Source organism: Periophthalmus magnuspinnatus, chromosome 7 (genome assembly GCF_009829125.3).
Source record: "Periophthalmus magnuspinnatus isolate fPerMag1 chromosome 7, fPerMag1.2.pri, whole genome shotgun sequence".
Lineage (NCBI taxonomy): Eukaryota > Metazoa > Chordata > Actinopteri > Gobiiformes > Gobiidae > Periophthalmus > Periophthalmus magnuspinnatus.
Window position 1 is genome coordinate 31,679,257 of NC_047132.1, and position 23,825 is coordinate 31,703,081.

The 23,825-nt window shown below is 40.3% G+C and overlaps 2 protein-coding genes across 2 annotated transcripts in view; one reads left to right on the plus strand and one right to left on the minus strand.

The window, feature by feature from the left end:
• Nucleotides 1–1,362: 1,362 nt before the first annotated feature.
• On the minus strand, nt 1,363–12,857 carry spo11 (SPO11 initiator of meiotic double stranded breaks). Its single transcript, XM_033969889.2, has 13 exons — nt 12,748–12,857; nt 11,843–11,956; nt 10,623–10,711; nt 8,386–8,452; nt 8,201–8,309; nt 8,040–8,126; nt 6,396–6,432; nt 6,198–6,307; nt 6,008–6,107; nt 4,179–4,216; nt 2,794–2,870; nt 2,431–2,542; nt 1,363–1,517 (listed from the first exon to the last, which is right to left on the minus strand). Exons 1-13 carry the CDS (start codon nt 12,855–12,857, stop codon nt 1,398–1,400), a joined length of 1,170 nt encoding a protein of 389 aa, XP_033825780.1. The 3' UTR covers nt 1,363–1,397.
• Nucleotides 12,858–19,635: 6,778 nt separating this feature from the next.
• Nucleotides 19,636–23,825, plus strand: part of bmp7b (bone morphogenetic protein 7b) — a 29,782-nt gene continuing 25,592 nt past the window's right edge. Inside the window, exon 1 of the mRNA XM_033969495.2 lies at nt 19,636–20,274. Coding sequence (XP_033825386.1) covers nt 19,878–20,274 — 397 coding nt within the window. The 5' untranslated portion in view covers nt 19,636–19,877. The remainder of the gene's footprint in view (nt 20,275–23,825) is intronic.

Below are 23,825 nucleotides of genomic sequence, written 5' to 3' on the forward strand. Positions count from 1 at the left end.
TCGAGTGATCGCTTCAGCATCAGTGGACATTTATTTGCCGAGGTTTTTAGCGAAGATTTTCCCGTCATATGTGAAGCATTGGATCCAATTGTGAAATAGGGACACTTCTGTATCACTACATGCATCTGCGCAATCTGCAATCTGAAATAAAAATTAAAAAAAACATGTGAGCTAGTTCGTGCATCAGACAAACTAAAGTCAACATCATATTTTATACAGTCAAATATTTCTGCTTTACCTGGAAACATCCCAGTCTGCTTTGAAATAGCTGCAGAAAATTGCCTTCCGAAACATGTCTGCCCACATTAAAATGAGGCCCGGCACCTGTGGGGATGTTAATGAGACCGGGCCAGCACTGACTCACACACTCCGCGGTCAGCTGCTCCTGACGTGCGGAAATAGGCAGGGCTCTCAAGAGGAGGCTCCACTGCTGTAACTACTGCCCACACACAAGTGAGAAGAGCCACCTGTCTGCTCTTCTAAAAGACCAGACTAAAACACGAGAACAACTGCACACGTTATAAAACACCTCTGCCAACATACAGCTTAATACAGACGGGATGTTAGTGTCTTAAAGGGCACGTTTTACGCTGTTTTCTGGTTTATAATGTTGTTTCCTCGTCACAAACAGACCTGGAGTTCACACATGTTTAACACACAAACCCTGCATATTTAGGCTGAGTTCTTCTCTCAAACAGAAAACACTCTGTTCCACCTTGTGATGTCATCATGTGGTGATACAGGAAGTGCTCCACTGTTTTTAAACTCCACACACCTTCATTTCTAGAATCACTTGGATAATTTCAGCCCTGGAATTGCAAAAGTCGACTAAATAAAAGGTAAAAAGGTCAGCTGTCAACTTGAAAACTGCCACTTCATGACATCACAAGGTGGAACAGAGCGTTTTGAGCATTGGAGATGTAAACAGATTAATAATAAAGTGTTACTCAAATATGTGTGAATGAAACAAAACACAGCTCCAGGTCTGTTTTTGTAGATATAGGACCTTTATATGTTTTTAAAAATAAACATTGTGATGATACTGTATTGAATTTTCCATAAGACAAGTTGCTTTTTAAATTTGCATTCCAATATGTGTTCGTATTATTCCTATTATTATGTATTTTATTATATTTAGAACATGAATGCCTGCTTAAACTATCTGTATGGAGCTTGTTTTAACAGGATCACAAATATATATAATTGTAAAAGAACGTTTTATTGAATCAAAAATAATTTAACTTCAAAATGTGTGCTGGCAAGTACAGTTACGTTTACTCGTAAAGTTAAGCAAAACTCAATCGCTCAATTCCAGAACAAAAACAGAAACAAAACCCATGAGCCAAAATAATCTACCAATGCTTTTCAGTGTCAGTCCACAAGATGGCGCCGCAGTCTTACACCCAGCCGCCGTAGCGCAGTTTGTTGGGCAGGTAGACGCTGGCGAGAAAATCTGGGGCAATGGCCGACAGTGACTGTATCTCTGCTTTGACTTTAGTCTCCTGCATCAGTTCAATCTACAAGAAAAACAGATGGTGTCACTGTAAATCTGTAAACCTTGTATTCTCTCACCACAAAATGGCCACAAACAACCATTATTTGTTTGTCTAATCGTCTAATTGCATAAATAACCGTTGACTATATTTATTTTTGTATGTATGCAGAGATTTTTTTCCATTTTCTTTGATCAAATAAAAGGCTGAAATGTGGTGACTGAGGGGCTCTAGGCAGAATATTTATTAATTAAGTGTATTATTGATAGAAATTATAGAAACTTTTAATTTATTCCTATGACATTTTGATTTAAAGGTCATATATTACACAACATTTATTCGTTTAAGTCACGTTATAATGCTGTTAATGCTGTGTTTTGTTTCATTCACACATATTTGAGTAACACTTTATTATTAGTCTGTCTACGTCTTCAAAGGTCAAAACGCTCTGTTCCACCTTGTGATGTCATGTAGTGGTAGTTTTCAAATTAAGAGCTACTTTTTTACCTTTAATTTAGTAGATATTAGAAATTCCAGGGTTGAAATTATGCAAGTGATTCTAGTGAAGATGTGTGGAGTTTAAAAGCACAGTGGAGCACTTCCTGTATTAGCACATGATGACATCACAAGGTGGAACAGAGTGTTTTCTGTTTGAGAGAAAAACGCAGCCTAAATATGCAGGGTTTGTGTGTTAAACATGTGAGAATGAAACAAAACAACTACAGGTACGGTTAGAAACAACATTATTAACATAGATCAGACACTAGCGGCTCTTTAATAATGTGGTTTTAAATGTGTTTTGGCGTGTGATTTACAGCCTGTTCAGTCCAGATAGTAATTATTAAAATATATATACATATTATATATATATACACAAATATATATTACATTTACATTTTAACAGTCGACTACTCAAAATGATTCAGATTTTTCTTACCTCTTTCTGCCAGTCTGGTTGGTTTTTTACGTAGGGCCTTTTGAGGAGACTGTTGAGTTTGGTTTCATCTTTCTTCGTGAGAGGAATGAGAACATCTTCAGGAACCCGCAACCTGATCATCAAAAACGTATTCAAAAGTTCAGCTCAACCAGCACAACTACTCTGCAGACTTAATGTATGTAAAACAGCACCTTTTATACTAAATCTGTTTGGAAAGATATATACTTAAACTGCACTCAGCCCGGGAAAAAGCGTAGGGCAACAGCAACAGAAACCAAAACAAACAACTTAAATATCCCCAGAATATAATCCCAATTAGAGGCAGACAGAGGAAATAGGAAGTAGCAAATGTTGAGTCCAAACCTCTGGAGGTCAGAGGGGAGGAGGCCTAGCCACATAACGCTGGGGACGGTCAGACTGCGAGCCTCAAATGACATGGCCTGTGGAAAAACCCATGCAACACACACACACACACACTTACATATACAAGGATTCAAATGCAAAGCGGAGAGAATGGCTAAAATAAACACAACCCTCTATGCAACATTATGTGGTTTTGGCCAACACATGTTCACGATATAGAAAATAAACAAAGATGATTACAAACAGTGGGGCAATGCCAGTCATTCAACAATTTCACTGCATAAATGTCACTTTAAATAATCTGGACGAGACGGGATGAGATTGGTTTCTACCGTAGACTGTATATATAAATGGACGTAGCTAACCTGCTAGCCGCCGCTGTGTTTCAAATAGGAAGTGAGCATGGACGCGCTTCCGGCTCCGTCACTCTGGCTCCAATTCATTTTACACTGAAAAATGGTCACCACCCTCGCTGTGACTGCTGCAGTGAACCTCGTCATTTTAGTCTTAAAATGCTCGTATTAACCCGCTCTATGTGCTCCTGGTGTTTTTATTTTGCTACTGTGTGCTTAAATCAAGATATGAACATTAATAACAGACAAATCAGGCGCCTTCTTTCCCAGAGGTCGCTCCCGCTAGCATTAGCAACAGGTTTGATTGACAGCGTTGCTAAGTGCGCACTCCCTGCTAAACCAGTGATGTGGACGGTGTTAAGAAGAGTGTAATTTTATTCATATTATTTGTGTTTATGACGTTCTTAATTTATTATTTCATTATTATTCGGACATTCGTGCCCAGCGATCACTCCTTCTCACTCCTCAACCAATCAGGATTAATCAGCCGCCAGCGGAACTTTTAGTATAAGTCAGCGGGGTGTTTGGGACAGTTGCTCCCGCCGTCCTTTCCAATTTCAGACTTTTTTTTCATCTACAATTGTTCATGTATCCTTGAGAATAAACTATGAAAAGTGAACAGCTTCAATAAAGAGTGACAGAGTGTGAACTGGAGTCTGGTCACTTTGTTCTGGGGAGATTTTCGATACTAAACAAGTCCTAAATACAGTCCTTTTCTGAGTTTGGGTTTCTGTCCCAGCACCTCCTTTACAGACGGGAAACGCCGTTACCTTCAACAGCCTCACTCCTGATTGGCTGTTTGGTTGCTATGATACTCGCAGTCGTAATTTCAAATATGGAACTCGCCTCCAAATTGGCCCCTATAACTGCTCTAGCCTCGATGAGCTTCGTTTAACTGGAGCCGAACGCTACGGGTGACGTCACACTCCCTTAAGTCTACTTCTTTGTACAGTCTATGGTTTCTACTTAAAAAGGGCATAATTACACAGTGCTTAGAGACAGACACTGAACAGGGCAGAGTTGAGGACTCACTTTGGATCCATACTTGTAGATGCACATGATCTCGATGCCTGGGAAAGACACAGAAACGCCGCAATCACTGACATACCAGACCAATTACCCGTGCAGACGTGTAACAGGGTTTGGAGGTTTGGAGAACAAAGTAAAGCATTACACATGTGTCCTGCCATTCGAAGGGGAGGCAGAGGTAAGAAAGCTGAGCCATCCTGCGTTTGAGACAGACCACACCAGCGGAAACAAGAGCCAGACTAATGCGCCGTGTCCAGGGCAGGTGCAAATGGTTTTGGGGTCTTTAGTGACACATACAGACCCGTAGTTTGAGATTATAATGTACTAGGAGACTAGAAATGTAAGTTAAAGCAGACCAATTGTGCTTGTGTCTGCTCTATAGTTATGATCTCTGACACCAGTGGATCATTATGTTATAATTTGCACATTTTAAATCACAATATTCATCTAAAATGACTTAATAAAAGAAACAAGTCTGTCAAGTTCCGAGTTAACAAACTGCTGTGCTCAGTGGGAGCTGACATCGCTTTAAACGTCATCACAACAAAGCGCCGTGCAGCTGTCGGATCCTCCTATGGATAGCTGCACATCACACTAGCGAGCAGCGGATTTTTTTTTCATTTGTGGTGAAAGGAGTTTGTTGCTGTTCGTCACAGTGGGCGTGAACCGGTGGCGGTGATTGGACATATGGCTTCTTGAAAATAACCGATTAAAGATTGCTCAAAATTACACGAATCCCTCCAAATACAACTTCGGGTGAGTAAATGCTGAAGGGAAACTGCAACGTGGTTAAAAGCTCTGAAAAGTTGTTAGGTTTGATTTAAGACATGTCCTAAAAATAATATATTAAATATATTAATCATGCACATTTATTTGCACAAGTAGGAATCATTTGCCTAATGGTGGTAAAACAACAGATGAGATTAATTGCTAACCTGCTAATAAGCTGCTATTACAGACTACGGAAGCTAACGTGCAATTTTTCTGTGTTATTTTTTTTCTCTGGGACAATTTATTTTACATTGTTTAGAAATGCTATTATTCTCTACCATTATTATTTTAAATTTTAATACATTTATTGCATTTGCTGTAATCTGTAATTTGTGAGCCACGGTTCAAGCAATTCCTCTTGTGGATCAACGGGATGAGGAAAAAGAGCTTTCGACTGTTTTGCTTCCCAAAAATGGAACACATTTCAAGAACAAGCAAAACTGGTTCCACAAATTAACTTTAATAATCTGGTGACACGCATTTATAATCACACCTGCTCCTGTTTTTAATGTTTTAAATGGATTTATAGACATATTTGTTTGTATTTTTTCTGTATTTGAAATGGAGAGTCTTCAGTTCTCTCATTGGGCTCTCCGTGCATAAATAAAGATAAATAAATACATAAAATAAAGTTTGGCTAATATATAACCTGGTGTATTTAAGTGAAAATGGTGTGGGATTATAATGATTATAATTTTTTATCATTTTAATTTAATCTTTGACATGAAAAAAAAATTTATCAAGATTTATTTTATGTCAGTATTGCTGGATTTCATTAACGCATTCTATAATAATAATTTGAAATACAGATGAAGGGAAGTGAGAGAAGGAATATAGTGAGTTGTAGAGTCTAGTCACTAAGAGAAATGATCAGGTTATGAATTTACCTTTTAGATACTTCACGGCAAAGTACAATGCAATTAATAGAGAAAACTGGCTCTTGCGCCCCCATCTGGGATTATAACTTCATCACATTCTAAAATCCAAAACCCACCAATTTCTTTCAAAATCCATTACTATTGCAGGTGTATATATGTATATGTGTATTTGTATAACTGTACCATATGGATCAGCGTCCACCAAAGCGAAGACAGGGACGTGCAGAGTGTCCCAGAGCTTTCTCACCATCAGCCGGCTGTTCACATCTGGGACTCCTTTGCCCTAATTCACACAGAACAAGCGCACCTGTTAGCCCACGCTGAACCCCGCAGAGTATTTAAGCCTGGAAGGTGGTGGGGTAAAGGAGCTCACCGTGATCATGATACAAGGGGAAAGTTTGGTGCACAAGTTGTCGTCCAGCAGTCTCTGAAATGTGGCGTCTTTCTCGACAATTAAGATAAATTTGGCAGATGATATGATACCTGAGCAGATTAAAAAAATACAGTTCTTTTTTTTCATAATATACAGTGTAATGTGGAGTAGTTCTGCTCTGAAAAGGTGAAAGCGTACTTTTAATTCCACCAATGTTTGACGAGACAGGAAAAGCCTAAAAAAACATAAAACATAACATTTTATAAAGGTGTTTTTCTGGATTTTAACATGTAAATTTTATATAACACGTTTCCATATTCATAGAACTCAAAGCATTTTACATCAACATTCACACACACAAACATATATATATACACACAAATCATACACTAGTAATGTATGATGTGTGTCTTGCCCAAAAACACAGAAACAGCATTCATCTGTGGGAGCTGGAATTGCACCGCCAACCTGGGGGTCAGTGGATCTGACCGTTTTACAATGTTTTATGTCGAGAGCGGGATTTGAACGAACAACCTTCATGTCACTCTACCAACTGAGCCACTGTCGCCCGTCTGATGAAGTAACTGTTTCGGAGCTGGACAAGAACCAATATTCCTGTTTTTATTACTGGGTATTTAAAAAGAATTATTATTTTAAGAATAATCCAAAAAGAAAATTCACAAATGTTGAACCTTCTCCAACTACCGTATTTTCTGGAGTATAAGTCGCACCAACCAAAAAATGCATAATAATGAAGAAAAAAACATATAAGTCGCACTGGACTACAAGTTACATTTTTTGGGGAAATTTATTTAACAAAATCCGAGACCAAGAACAGACATTTTATCTTTAAAGGCAAGTTATAATAATAATAATAATAATAAAATGTGGAACAACAGGCTGAATATCAGTACATCACACTAACGTAACACATTTATATTTATTCAGCTCCATGAAGCACAGACAGAACTGAACACGTGTCTGGTTTGTTAACGTAAGATATTAACAGTTAATCAGATAAATAAAGAAGAAAAAACAAGCAACAAGTTTACTCTGGATCTCACTCCAAATCAATAAATCCACGGAATTCTTCATCCTCGGTGTCGCCTCTGAACAAATCCAAAAACTCCAGAGGAAGTTGCGCTTTCCGCTTCTTCTTCTGCGTGGCTGTCATCAGACTCAGCAGAATACGGTTTTCTTTTAGGGGCATGAACAGATGTCTTTCAAAATATTGTAATGTTGATATTTTAAATGTTCAATGGTACATGAGTAGTAGATACTGGTACAGAAGTCTAGAGCGCCCTCGTGTGATTGTCAGTGTGACGATAACAAAGATGTGAAATTATACACTCAGATGCGACTTATATTCCACACATCTGAGTATAAGTCACACCCCCGGCCAAATTATGAAAAAAAGTGCAACATATAGTCTGAAAAATATGGTAACTGCACCACAATATGAAAGAGGGTATTGTACTTCGATGGGATATTAACTGCACATAACACATAACAGATTTAGATAATATTTAGATCATGTTACCTTTTATTGTTCTGAAAATGCTATATTCCCTGAAAGCAGCATATTAACAGCATGTTTTATAAGTTTCAGATTTGCTTTTTATGCTCTGAGAACTATAAAAACATAAAACCTCTACAGGGCATGTTTTTTAATGAGGGAGCAGCGTTATAACACGGCAGAAACCTCCTACAAGTTGATTTTGCATAATAGCTCCTCTTTAATACACACTTTGGCTGTAGTTTTGAATGGAAATGGCATAGAGATTGGTGTGATATTGTTTAGAATCTAAGAATAATTAATAGATATAGGAAAATAATACTTACTGCAGTGCTACAGCGACAGTCAATTCTTGTCCCATCTTCTTCCAAATAGCAGAGATCTCCCGTGATCAGCCCTTTGGAAGTGGCCAACTTACCATGGAAAAGTGACTCAGTAGATGCTATCAATAAAAATACCTTACAAAACCAAAGCATAGTTCTGTTACCACATGCAAGGATCTCCGAGGAACTTTAAGCAGGCAGGAGATATCATCTACTATGCGATCCACTGTGGCCTGGGAACCAAACAGCTGTGTGTCATTGTAGTAGAGGTCTCTGTGAGAACATAACATTTTATTTGCAAAGTTTCAGCATCACATTAAAGTTTATTAGGCTAATGAGCGTTAAGTACCTCTTAGTAGCGTACGAGTTGCTCACTATTAGTCTGTAAATCACCGAGAGGATTTTGACAATTTGTGCTGTAAACAGAACAATATTGTTAATCAGTTTCAACCCTTCTTAACAGTACACAACACTTTTCTGTTTCAAATCACCAAATTCTTGTGGTGAACCAACAGTAAAGATCTGTTCAACATGTTTTGTATGTTGTGAAATTGTCCTTTTAAACAATGCCTGACTTCCAGCGTCGTCTGCACTTTACACAGATGGACTCTATTGCTACAAGAACTGGACACTGTAGGAAAATATCTAATAACAATAACAATGAGATTTGCAATTTATTTTTCTTTTTTTTTTTTTCTTCTTCTTTTATCTAGGTTCTGTTAACTGTGCAAATTTTGAGCATGTCTAAAATGCTAGAAGACTATAGCAAAAGAAAAATTCATTTGGACAACTGGACAAAAGGTTTTAGAGTGAAGACGTTTAGCTGCTCATCCAAGACGCTTCTTCAGTTTTTCAGATTACTGCTGGACACGGACTTATGTCTGTCTGAAGGAAGGAGCTACACTGAAGCTAATGCACCTGCTGTTTGTTAGCTAGGTCTATGGAACTGTGCCTGAGTAATTTTTTGCATAATCATTCAGGCCCCTAATGGTTGCTCTCACACCTATTAGCATACTGGCTATTAGCGTACTGGCTATCACAACTGTTTTCTTTGTTTTGATTTAGGGCTGAGTATGGAGCTATAAATAGGAGATAAATTATGCCTAAACCCCCCATGGAGCTCCTGCCCACTTCCAAGTCCGCTCTGGTTCCGGAAGTAAATTTTCCATACATTTTTCCAATAGACTTTTTGAAAAATTCGTATATTAAGAGTTCAAAGGTAATGCTAGGGCTAACCAGCTACATTCTACCTAATATCCATAACGCAGCTGCTTTAAGACCAATTTTAAGACCAAGCACATTTAAAATGCTAGATTCAGTAAAATGTTTTATTGTTTTACTTTGCGTTTATAAAGTTTCAGAAACAGATTTTAAATAAATCATAGGTCTTGAGGTCATTAGTTACCACATAGCTGATTAACCCTGAGTTTTCAAACTTTTATATACTATTTATATTCCTTTTATGAGAAAAATGATGGGAAATTTACTTGTCAAAGTTGAGCTCCATGTATGTTCAAATATGGACTGTCTTTCCTAAGAAAAATAGCCTTGTTAACTCTCCTCTCAAACCATTTATTTTCTTTGGCTAAGATCTGAACCTCACTATCTTCAAAGGAGTGGTTAGTGTCTTTGAGATGAAGATGTACAACAGACTGGGATCCTGAGCTGCTCTCACGACGGTGTTAGTACATTCTCTAATGGAGTGGCTATTTTGTTTCTCCAATGTAACGCTCACTGCTCTCTTCACTACACAGAATGGAGTAGACCACATTGCTTTGTTTGTGGCTCAGGGTTTTGTCCTTATGGATCATACATGAACGACTGAGGGATTACACAGACGGCTAAAGACAGAAGGCTAAAATAAAACTAATACAACAATCACATTTTTTTTACTGGAATTTCCCCACTGTGGGACTAATAAAGGCATATCTTATCTTACCTTATCTTTTTTTTTACCTGTTACTGAACCAGAGTATAAAGAAGTTGACTCAGTGAGTGTGACGTCACCCATAACGTTCGGCTCTAGTCAAGTGAAGCTCCTCGAGGCCAATTTGGAGCCGACTTCCATGTTTGAAATTCTGCCCACGATTATGATAGCAACCAAGCAGCCAAGCAAAGCTGTCAAACCTGGGAGCAGTAGTGGGAGTGACCTCAGGGAAAGAAGGCGCCTGATTTGTCTGTTATTAATGCTCATATCTTGATTTACAGACACAATAGTGAAAGAAAAATACCAGGATCATGTAGAGCGGGTTAATACGAACATATTACGACCAAAATGACGAGTCTGACAGCGGCAGTTACAGAGAGAGGGGACACAGTTTCTCAAAACAAAGTGAATTGGAGTCAGAGTCGATGGAGCCAGAAGCGTGCCCATGCTCACTTCCTATTTGGAACGCGGCAGCTAGCAGGTTAGCTCTGTCCATTTATATATACAGTCTATGCTCTGAACTAAGGTCTAAACTACAGGATTTAGTTTGAGTAGGTTTAATAATAGGCATAATAAGACTCTCTTGACACACAAGGCATTTTAGTTTTCTGCAGAAGACATTATATTTACTCATTGTAAATTTTGGCTTGGTTTCTCACCAAATTTCTTGATGGAGGCCGGAGAGTCACTTCTGACCGTGGTGAAGGTGGTTTCTGGATTCATCTGAAGTCCAACACTACTGTCAAACCTGGAACGGGACCAAAAAAAACTGAAAAGAAATATAAACAACTTGTGTGCAGAAGAAAATTAGATCCACCACCACCTAAAAGGCACACAAAAATTCCCACCGCCTCCGGCAACCTGTATTTAAAAATGCTGAGCAAGAATGTGTTTTAAGTTGCAGGCAGGTTTGATTTAAACAAGACGAGACAGCGTGTTTGTTCTGAGCACACAGCCTCAAAGTGTGTGCGTTTCAGTCTCTTATCAGATCGTTCAAGGAGAAGGAAGCCATTTGATCTTAAAGCTAATGCTAAAATTAGTGCTTTTACCACTTGGGTGTCTGCACAGGCTCGAGACGCCTCTTGATCAAATTGCGAGAGAGCTGAGGAGTGCGTTTGAAGGACATTAAACATCATCTTGTGTGGCCTGACCTCCCAGAATGACAAATAAAGTAAACGTTTATTTATTTCTTTACACATGTCTGCTTGTGTTTATCTTTTAAAGGCAGTGGATTACATGTGTCCCATATCGTCAAGTGTAGCAGTGTTCAGAGTGAAAGGAGAATTTTAGTGTGTTGTTTATAATGGTAACTGACCATAGACTGTATAAAGAAGTGCACTAAATGAGTGTGACGTCACCCACTGCGTTTGGGTGCAGTCAAATGAAGCTCATCGAGGCTAGCAGTTATGGGGAGAATTCGGAGCCGAGTTCCATATTTGGAATTTCGACCACAAGTATCATAGCAACCAAAGAGCCAATCCAAAACCAGGATGTTGAAGGTAACACCCACACTGGTTTAGCAGGGAGCAGGCGCTTAGCAACGCTGTCAATTAAACCTGTTGCTAATGCTAGCAGGAGCAACCTTGGGGAAAGAATGCTCTTGTTTTGTCTGTTGCTAATGTTCATATCTTTACTTACAGACACAACAGCAAAATAAAAACACCAGGATTGTGTGGAGCAGCTTCATGCAAACATTTTAAGACCAAAATGACGAGCCTGACAGCAGCAGTTACGGAGAAAGGCGTGACAGTTTCCCAGTGTAACGTGAACTGGAGCCGATGGAGTCGATGGAGCCAGAAGCGCACTCTTGCTCACTTCCTATTTGGAATGTGGCGGCAAGAAGGTTAGCTATGTCCATTTATATATACAGTCTACGTACCTGACATTGGTCCAGCTGGACCTGTTGGGCAGGGACAGAACAGGCGCCTCCTCTTTGGACAGACTGGTCACAATCTTCAGGATGATGTTTTCAATCAGGCCTAATATCTCACTGCTGCAAAGTAAGAAAGAAAAACAAGATATCCATTTTCAAAGTCTGTCTTGTGGCTATAATTCCTGATGATCCTACCCTGTCAGTATATTATTGCCAACCAAGAAGAACACTGATCCACTCTAATGCATTCTGTAAATACTTTTGTCAAACGACAGACATAACATATTTTTATTGATGTCATTCTAAATACGCCTGTCAGGATAATTACTATATCAACTTATCGTTCAATATATGGCAGCAGGAACGATAATACGTACATTTTTCAGGGTCAGTGTTTATTGTGTGTACTTTTTCTTTGTACCAGTGGAAAATGTCGGTTATTTCTCTGAACTACGATGAGACTTGAGCTGTAGAAAATTGCATTATGAACTGAAATGACTCACTATAGATACAAACTAATTAATTAAAAGTTGCATTCTGTCATTTATTTCTTGCAGTTCAGATTTTTTAAAAATTATTTTTGGGATAATTCTGCTTTATAGTTTGGTGGTTTCAACATTGTTGTTTATCGTCTACATTTACTCCAACGCACTTCAAAATTAGTTATCATGACAGGCCTAATTTTAAAGAAGAAATGTGACAAATATGCAGTACACTAATCTTAAAATTTTGATTGTACAAGCATTTATCCATCAGCTAATTAGATCCGAGCAGATTCTAGTCACTGTATGTTATTTGAATAGATCCCTGCACTGTACTGACACTCTGACCTCAGTACAGTGTAATTAGCCGTGATTAGCTTAGCCTGTAGCTTAGCCTGTAGTTTAGCCTGTAGCTTAGCCTGGACTTACTTGCTACGTTCTTCATCAACGCGCTGGACAGTCATGAGAGCTGCATTGCTTAGCATCTGGGTACGAAGTTTATCTATTTCAGAAAATAGTTCTGTATCTTGGGAAGACATTACTTAAATGTCTTAAATGTCTTCCGTTTGCTGCTCCCAACTGTGCGTGCGTGCGTACGTACGTGCGTGAGTGCGTCATCTGGCTGCTGATTGGTTACAATCATTCTCAGTTAGTGACGAAACTTCCGGCTCTTTTAACGGATCCGAATCTCTTGGATCCATTCATTTCAAAAGCCGTTCACAAGACTGGATCTTTTTGTATTTATTTATTTGACAGAGGCCATTTCATCTACAAATTAATCACAGTGAGACATGACCAAGGCCGAGATGTGTTTAAAATGGTTCAAACTGAGAGTGGGAGTGAGTTTACCCTTTGGAATGATAAAAAAAACCCAAAATAATAATAATAATAATAATAATAATAATAATAATAATAATAATAATAATAATAAAGATTTGGTTCTTAAAAATAATTAAAAAAAATAAATAAATTAAAAAAAAAGCTCCTTATCCAACCATACAACCGCTAAGGAACCGTTCAAAATAGCCAACTCGTTCACTACACTCAATAAACCGTCTTTTTACAGTTTATGTTGAATCAAGCTTTTGAGAGATGTTTTTTAATCATACTTTGTAACACTGGTGCCAGGTAAGGACGCTCATGTTGTGAATTTGAACATTTCTCTGCTGGTTTGAGAGAACAGTTTAGCTACCCTGAAGTGTTTAGCTAGCCTGTTAGCTAGCTAGCCCAGATGTGCAGCTACTTGTTAACCTCTTTTCTAACTTACTGCTGTCTAAATGACTGAAACAGCCCATTATATGATTATGATGTATTGTCTGACTATTATAAAGGTGTGACATTATAGTGTTATTGGTATAATTTAATTGTAAAACGTGTTTATGTTACAGGATCCACTGGTGCAGATCTTGCAGATGTCTTCATACCCACTACCCTCCTTCAGTTTAAGGTTGTCTCACAGTGTGTGCCAGTGAGTGGTTTAGTGGGCTTACTAGAGCTTATTCTTGTGGTGCTTGGGGAAATCTCATTGTGGTATTCAGTAATAAGACCCTTTACAAGAGCTTGCTGTTACATGTCCAAAGGTGTGTCTTCTGAATGAGTGTGTGTGTGTTTTGGTTTGTGTCAGTGGATTCATGTGTTAGACTTAATCAAGATTTATGTTTCTAAACACACTTAACCAATTTAGATGGCTAGATAGCAGTAATTAACCAGCTATGATAGGAAAAATGTCAGTTCATGCTTATAAATCTATTATTTCCAGTTTGTCAAATTACTTTAACTAGTTTTACTTTAACATGACATATTACTTTAAATATGGTACTTTAAAGGTCCTGTATTACACAACATTGACTCTTATGAGCTTTAATCCATGTTATAATGTTGTTACCTCATTAAAACACACACATGTTGGAGTAACACATTATTATTAGGCTGTCTACATCTCCAAACCTCAAAATGCAAAATAAACACAGTGGAGGACTTCCTGAATCACCACATGACGTCACAAGGTGGAACAGAATGTGTTTTCTGTTTGAGAGAAGAACTCCGCATAAATATTTTGTCAGGGTTTGTGTGTTTGTGATGAGGAAACAACATTATAACTTAAATCAGAAAACACATGGGCCTTTTAAACAACATATTCATATCGATTGGTTTGGACTTTAACATTTTATTTTCTAAAAGGGCCACGACATGAAAGACCTCAGCATTTCAAAATCTCTGTGTACCTCATTACAGAGCACTCAATCAGGCCCAGCTCACCCCTTTAAGAGCTGTCAGTCGTGCTGTGTGTGTTTGCAGAGGCTCTATATTTTTTCCCTCTCAGTGTGAATACCTGGACTGAGTGTGTGGGAGCAGGATCTAAAGAGAAAAAGGTCTATGGCCCCGACCTGACCCTGAATATTTCCTAATGAGCCGCTTTTCCTAAGGTCCTCTTTTCTACCCTGAGTGACTTTGACAAGCTCCTTCCGTAGTAATGGCTCTTAATTTCTGACTAATTCCTATCTCTGAGCAAGGAGCAACAACCCCTCACCCATGCTAAACCTAATGTTAGCACAGGGGACCGCAGGTTGGCCGGGTTCTTATGAAGCCGAGACCCCCGCTGCTCCTTTGGTCCGAAAGAGATTTGTGTGGAGTGTGAGGCCCTAACCTGAGCAGACAGAGTGTGCCGAGTCATGCGCTTGCCTCGGGATGAGTGTTTGTTTCATGCCCAAGGGGGGTACGGGGGGGAAGTAGAAAGCTGTGGGGTCAGAGGAAAGGGAGTAGGGGGGCGCTATGCTGCAGGTGAAGAGGATTAGCTGCTGCTAGAGGCCCAAAGAAACTAAATACAGATCTGTCAACCTAATCCTCACAAATAGAAAACAGAGGCACCCTCCACTTCACAATCCACATAGTTCGGCACATCTACCTCCTGCTCCCACCCCTCCTCTTTTCTCTCTCTACCCCAGGCGGCTTCTTCTCTCTCTTCTGGTTCTCATCAGATTTCTCTAATGGTCTGGTATCTACTAAAGAGGAGCTGACTGATCACATGGGTTCCTGCGTGATTGACAGCGCAGCACAGCCTTACTGAGTGACGAGTGCAAGAGCCAGAAGACAAAGGCCGTTAGAGCAGAGACAAAAATCTAAATGAGACTTCAAGGCCTAAAACTGCAGAGATCTGGATGGAACTTTATCAGACGCTTACACCTCGGTAATGGAGGGTGATAAGTGTGTGGTGGGGAAAGGAGACCAGCGCTGTCTCAAGCCTGGAATCGCACTGATAACATCCAGCTATGGGTGAGGTAATAGGTTCTGGACGTTAAAGTTGCAACGATTGATCAGAATGACGAGTCAGTTGTTAAAATAAGTTGTATTTTGATCTTTCTTTTGATTTTTCTTTTCAGTAATTACAGAAATTTTAAGCATTATATTGTATTCTTGAGAAATATCCAAATAGAAAAGCAAAGGGGGTGACAGTGGCTCAGTTGGTAGAGTGTTCACGCTCTGATCCAGAAGTTGGCAGTTTGAATCCTGCTCTTAACATAAACATCTTTGGGAAAGCGGTGCGATTCCAGCTGCTAGCGTTGTGTCCTTGTGCAAGACACTTCGCCCACTTCGCCCTAAGTGTCTGCGAACACTGGTGTATGAATGTGTGTGTGAATGGGTGAGTGGTTCCTTGACGTAAAGTGTTTGAGTGCTATATAAATATCTGCCCATTTACCAAATATGGACTTTAACAATATTTATTTTAGCTGGCCCTCAAATGCTGTTGACTAGAATGTTGTGAGGTCATCTGAAAGCTCGAAAAAAAAGCTTAAGGTTGAGCATAACTTGAAGCTATTTCTGCTTGCAGGTGACACACTGGGCATAAGGAATAACTCCTGACAACCGCTGTGGGAGATGGATCAGATCCAAGCTGCTGAACTCACTCAGCAGCTCGGTGAATACAGGTATGAAAGGAAAGAGAGCACAGTGGCCTTGTATTGTAGAGCTGCTGTTTATATAAAACTTAAAAAATCCAAAAGCATAAGCACATTGGAGCACATTTTACATTCAGCAAAGAGATATCACTGTTATTTTAAAGGTCCTACATTATGCATAATTGACTCTTACAAGCTTTAAACCATGTTATAATGTTGTTACCTCCTCAAAAACAGACCTGGAGTTGTGTTTTGTTTCATTCTTACATGTTTGAGCAGCCCTATTTACATCCAAAGCTCCAAAGCTGAAAATGCTCTGTTCCACCTTGTGATGTCATGAAGCCGTAGTTTTCAAGTTAACAGCTACATTTTAACTTTTGTTCAGTAGTGATCGGCATTTCCAGGGCCGAAATCATCCAAATGATTCTAGAAATTAAGATGTAAGGAGTTTTAAAACACAGTGGAGCACTTCCTGTATTACCACATGACACTACAAGTTGGAGCAGAGTGTTTTCTGTTTGAGAGACGAAGCCTAAATATGCAGAGTTTGTGTGAAACAACATTATAACATAGATCAGTACTTGTATTTTCGAGGCAGCTGATTATCTGCTTAAGTCTGCTGTGGTTCTTATTCAAATCTACCATATTTTTATTCAAATGCAAATCCACTCCATCTGTCTGGACCGGTGGAAAATACACAAATTTAGACATTAGCATTAACAATAAGTAATTAGAAAAGACAAGCAGAAATGTAAATATAAACTAACTGCATAACCATTTCTACATCTGTTTACATAAAAACAAGGCATTTAAAAGCTGTATTCCAACCCCCCGCTCTCTTTTTCCTCCTCTGTCTCACAGATGGGCCTCGTATGTTCTTCTTGAGGCCCCTGGAGTCTGAGACACCAGAAAGGAACATTAGCAACAGCTCAGCTCCACCTGGTGAGGCTGTTTTAACAGGACACAGGTTATGTGGCTCATAGTGAAGTTTAGCTGTGGGCAGATCTGGGCAGACGGAGCGAGAGAGGAAAGAATCTGCTCCTCCACCCTCCGCTGACTTTGCACCTCCACCTCACACTGCTTTATGTGAGGGTCTTGCACTGTACGCGCTCCTCCTCCTCATCTGTCTCCCGGTCTTCAAAGCTCTGCTCCTGCTGTTTTCCGGGGCAACACATGAAATAAATATTAATCTGACCTCTGACCACATGCTCCCAGCTCCTAAATGGAGATACCTGGTGCCATAGGAAGAAATTAAACCAAACAGGAGCTTTTAGTGACCCAGAACCACTGACCATTATAATAACTGTTTTACAATCACCCAGAGTCTAACAATAATACATTTATTAGACAAGTCATAATATTGTGTAAAATTTCTTGTGAGTTTTAACCATATTATAACTGCGTTTTCTCATATTTACCTGCTTAAAGTTGCATTTCACTTGCTTCGTGTATACTTCAATAATTCCACATTGCCCTGCATTTAAGGTTTGAGCGGCCAGAAAAGGTGGTTTGACCTTTCCCCTATCTCCACCCACTCTGCCCTGCTTGCATAAGATTATTAAAAAAAAAAAAAAAAAAAAACTCTGACTCTGGGTTGTACATATTTTAATAAAGACACAGACGACTTTTTCATGTTGATGATCAGTTAAAATTATGTGTGATCGTAACAGGCTGAGATCTGGCATTTTCTTATTAATCAAAATAGACTTGAACTACTGTTGTTGGCAGTTGTATAAAGGGGAACCAAATATAGAACCACAGATTTTTCATTATTGCATCACTTTTGTCTAATCTTGCACAGGCCTAACAACTGAAGCACTACTTTGATCTACTTTGTTTGCAGCACGCCCAGCCGGCCTCAGCTTGTGCCCTGTGTTTACCGAGTGTCACTGCAGCCCATGGAGGTCCAAACAAAGAGGGGTCTGTTCCCTATTGTCCTACCCAGAGCTGTCAGCCCCTCTTTGGGCACAGCCGCGGTGAAAGGCCGGGGTTGCTGGAGGATAAAACGGTTCGAGTTTGACCTCTCCAACCCGTCGGCGATAAGAGAAAACGAGGTGAGGGATGACAAAAACGGGGGAGAAAGAGAAAGCATGCATAATGTAAAGTTACGACTGGATCCTTTTAAGTCCGACGTCGGAAACTGCTGTAACGTAAACACCGGCGGCCATTAGCTGATTCAATCCAACAGGCCGGATAGCGCTGTATATATGTTACAAGCTACTACTGAAGGGCCAGTTAAGACAAAGTAGAGCATTTGGTATACACAGTGAGTGATGGAGGGCAGTATGGGCTTTCAGGCTTTTACCAGTGGAGTGTCTTTGAAGACCTCAAACGAGCAGGAAGGTGAGGTAAGTGCCTAGGACCCCGACACAAGCTCTGCCTCCCCTCTTCTGTTTGCAATCATGTCCTAAGCCGTCTGGCCGACTCCCCTAGCTGTGCCATTGAAGTCAAACTTTACTGTCATAAAAATCACCTGGCGAGCTGCAGGCCACAGACTGAAACTTCTCAACCACAAGTCAGACTTAGAGTTCTGGGCTACGGTTTTGTTGCCGGTTGTTGTTCCCCTCGCGCTCAAAAGCCGTCCGTTAGCGTGAAGAGGGTCAAGAGCGCTCCATTAAAGTGTGGTGTTTAAGAGGTGCTGGGGCCAGGGGGGGAGCAGCTGCCAAACATGTGCTCCCCTGCTCCGCATCTGCTCATTGTCTGCGCATCTTTTCCTGTGTCACAAAAATTCCCAACACCCACACGCACAACTTCAAAAATGTCAAACGAAGTAGCACCATTTGGGCACATTTAAACCAAGAAATGATGTTGAACCACGTGACCCATAACACCTATTTGATCTTTCCGTGCACCTGCGTATTTATTAAGCAGCATTGTTTTTGTATTTTTGGAGTTTTTCTTTGCCGAGAAGGAGGGTCTAAGGACAGTTTTCCATTTGCTTGTTTTCTTTTCCTTAATCTGTTTCTCTTTCATAGTTGATTTTCTAACTTTCTGTTGGTTAAATCAATTCTCATGTTCAGCCCTGAGAGGCGACTGCTGCTGTTGTGATTTTGGGCTTTACAAAAATAAATTAAATTAAATAGAATTGTCCAACTTTTTCCAGACTATTTATCCAACAACACAAAGCTCAATACCTTTAATTTTTTTTCCTAATAATGCCTAACACCTGACCACTGACAAAACTAAGTGACACCACGTGCGCTTTTATGAACTATTATGAATAAAAATTCCTTTCTAATCCACTTTGAATTTTGTGCACACTGCCCCAAGCCCTTTTCCAATCGACAACAAAAGCCAACTAACCACTATCTCCGTTTGGAAACCACAAATCCTCTCTCCCTCCCTCTGTCTCTTTTCCCTGCTCCTCCCAACTCAAAGCGCCTCCTCACAACTTGTTCTTACCTCTCCCGGTGTACACACGCTCCACTCCGTCCCAGCGCTTGCCTCAGGTCGCAGATGAAGTCAGAGGTCTGCATAAATGAAAGGGAATACGTATCAACAAGTTAGTTTACGTTGATGCGTCATTTGGGTGACTTCTCCCAACATGCGGGCACCAAACTGACTATGGGACAGTGAACACATGCTGCCAGCTGGTCCAAGTTCAACATCCACTTTGCCAGACTTTCGCCGAACTGCGCCGGAGCGTAATTACGCACGTTTACCATGGCACCGATGTTGGACAAACGTGGTCCCGCTTTGCTTCTAATCTGGAGCTACTGCGTCCTGGCGGATTCGGCGTTTACCAACTTTACTTTGGACAACGAGTTCCATTCAAGTTTCATCCACCGTCGTCTGAAGAGTCAGGAGCGCAGAGAGATGCAGAGGGAGATTCTGTCGATCCTGGGGCTGCCACACCGGCCCAGACCCCACCTGCACGGGAAACACAACGCTGCCCCCATGTTTATGTTGGACTTGTACAACGCCATAACCACGGATGTCGAGGGCAGATACTCGTACCCCTACAAGCCCGTGTTCACCACGCAGGGGCCACCCATAGCCAGCCTCCAGGACAACAACTTCTTGAACGATGCAGATATGGTCATGAGTTTTGTCAATTTAGGTAAGACTATATAACTTTTTCTATAACTCTAACACAAAAAACACTTTGCAAACTTAAAAATATGCTGTTTGCTGTGTACATGATCAGGTCTGGGATACAGTGTAATCCACACCTGCACTCACAGCCCCTAGAACATACAAAGACCACATTTCCATAACGTGGGTGCAGGAGTGTCACATTCCAGTGTTTTCCTCTCAAACAGCTGTGCAATCAGCTAAAAGTTCAGGTGCTGGAGCTTCGGATAGAGCACTAATATGTAAGCCACATGTTATCTAAAGAATGAGCAAGTCAACAGCAGATAGGTTCAAAGTGCGCCCTGCCTTTCTTAGACTACTTAAGGACATACCGTTTTTACTTTATACACATTATTGGTTATCATATGCTGTAAATCTGTTCACTTATATGTCCTTAAGGCACATTCTTGGCAGTGTTTTTTGGATGGCTCAATACCAGTTCTATATTATCTTGATGTTTCCACATAAAAGCTCTTATCTGTGTGTTTATTGATGCCAAATGGCTTTAGGTGATATAATTACTTAGAAACAGCGCTCAGAGGTTGTCAAGTGCAAATTATCAAAACACCAAATTGTTTTAGATAGCGAGATAAACAACCTCGCTATCTGTAACAACCTGTCAGTTTTAAAAAATATTCTCCTTGCTCTAGGTGTTTTCTGTTAATACCGTTCACTATTTTTGACGGTTTAATTTGTAAAAGCAGAAATTTGCGTGTAATCCTGAAGCAAACTCATTGTTGGGTCACATTGGCTATAAGAGGGAGGTGACATTGGTTCCTTTAGTGCAGTGTGTAATTACTGTGGGAGCTACTGCATTGTGACTATTTTTGACAGGCTGTGACACAGATGGATTTGACCACAGAGGCTCAAAGTCAAGGGCTTGTGTTGTAGACGAGAGCTTAAGAGAGGAAGTATAGGGAAACGCATAGTAGGCATTTAGGAACCATTATTTTGACAGCATCTATTCACTGGAAACTGATTTATAGTTATTCGTAAGGAGTTAGATGGGCAGGTTTTTATCGCGAGATTTGTCATGTATTGTTTTTAATGTTTTCTGTACTTTTTATTCCCTTGTGAGATGCTGCCAGTGAGAAGACGAATTAGTTGCTCAGCTTGTTCCTGATCCTTTTGCGATAACTAATAAACTCTGGCACATACTACCATAGACTGTACATATAAATGGACAGAGCTAACCTGCTAGCCGCCGCGCTCCAAATAGTAAATAAATCAAATTCACTTTACATAAAAAAATAGTCATCCCCTCTCTCTATAACTGCAGACTGGTCATTTTGGTCTTAAATGTTCGTATTAACCTGCTCTACGTGATCCTGTTGTTTTTATTTCGCGATTTTGTCCATAAACAAAGATATGAACATTAATAACGGACAAATTATGCGCCTTCTTTCCCCCGAGGTCACTTCCGCTAGCGTTAGCCACAGGTTTGATTTACAGCGTTGCTATGCGCCTGCTCCCTGTTAAACCAGCGGGGCAGGGCGTTACTTTCAACAGCCTGCCTTCGGATTGGCTCTTTGGTTGCTATGATACTCGCAGTCAGATTATTGGCTCCAAATCTGCCTCTATAACTGCTCTAGCCTCGATGAGCTTCATTGGACTGGAGCTGAACTCCGTGGGTAACATCACACTCCCTTAGTCCACTTCTTTATACAGTCTATGTTCACTACACACTTTCATGTAAACAGTTGTTGCTGCTGCTAAAAAATGAACCTTTTCCCCATGGATTTCCATTTTGGCTCAATTTTGTTTTCCGTGAAATAAATGTGACAGCAGTTTAAATTTTCCTTCAGAACACCAATCCCCAGTGTCCATGCCAGCCTGCATTAGTCAGACGTGTTCTGTAAAATCTTTCCTGCTTTCTTAAATTTATGTTTTGATATTTTTGCCGGAGGGGAATACAAAATGCTTTGATGTGTTTTACTATCTTGCTCTTTTAAGAACACACAGATTTACCTGGACTAAAGCCATGTCTACACCTTCCATTGTGTCCATTAAGAAGCACAGTGTTTGAGCTGTGGCCAGTGAGGGCGGGTGTGGGCTCTGGGACAGACCCCAGGCCTGGGACGTCCCCTCATTGAGTCACTTGACTTTAGGAGAGCCAGCTGTGTAAATGGCTTACAGCATACATCCAGAATGTACACGGCTAAATACAACGCATGTCGCTATGACGCAGGGCGTGTGCAGGACATGCACGATAGCGCGCCAGGGTCTTAACACAACACGTACTGCTAAGGTGGCATATTCTCCAAGTGAGAGCTGGGGTCAAAAGTTTAGTATTCCTATGCTTGTTTACTGTAGCCAAGGAGCTGGTTTGTAAATATTCTTACATAAGACTTGTATTAACCAGGGTCATCTGGCATAAGCCCCTAGCCACTGTGCATTAAGGCATTTCCTCTTTAACAAACCACAGCTTCCAGGCTTCTGGCTGCTCCTCCTGCCTGCCCACCACTCCATTCACTTCCACTCACCCAAGTCAATCTAAGTGAGGCATGCTCACTCAGCCTAATGTAACTACCTATTAAGTTGATCCCAAACCACAGAAAAGGCACATGACTTGGATGACTGCTATCTGCATCCTGTGTGTGTGTGTTTAACGAGGAGAAACTTCGTCACCTTTATATACGTACGTAGCATTAGTCACGCGGGGTTATTTACCTATTCCCATGCATACTCTACACTTAGAAGTGAACATGTCTAGGTCCAATATTGAATTTATGACGTGGTGTTGCTATAAAGTTGTACATTGCCACATTTCTGCTGACACGTTTATGAGCAAGCACTAGATGTTTGCTTTGTTTCTTATGAGCATTCAGGGGAGGTTCTGTTGTAAATAAAAGCATATAAATATCTAACTATTGACAAGCATGTGCTACCCAGTTTTGTGTAATTGCAGTTTGGCTCCCGTTAATCCAAAGCAGATGTGGAGCATTTTTACAGAAAGGAGAAAACAAACATATCGCCAGTGTTTTATTTATCTCAATGTTGTAATGTAGTATCAGCTAATGTGATGGATGCATACGTGCAGAAGTATCAGCGCCCAGAGCAGGTCGTTATTTTGTGTTGCCACGGCGACCTGCCTGTGTGCCACCTGGCTCCACGCACCCACACCCCTTTATGGACTCCCTAGAGCTCCCCCTGTTAAACAAGCATCCTCGTTTTGTTCACAGCGATTGAGAACACACTTTGGCCTGGTTTGAGCCCAGTTTGGTCGTATTCTAATCTCAGTTTAGTCCATGTTTAGATCTGGTTTAGTTCTAATTTGGTGCTAATTTTGACGAGGCGTATGTGCAAATATGAACACACGATACATCTATAAAGCTTTTAAATGTGCTGTGATAGGTTTGAACCAACTTGAGTTCTGATTTAGACTAGAACTGTTGTGTCTTTTGGGTTAAGTCCCAGTTTAGGTTGTCTTCACACTGGTTTGAGCCCAGTTTAGTCCTCATCTAGACTTGTACTGGTCCTGTTTTCGTCAGGTTTTGTCCCAGTTAAGCCTCAGTTTTGATGCACTGTGTGTTTATA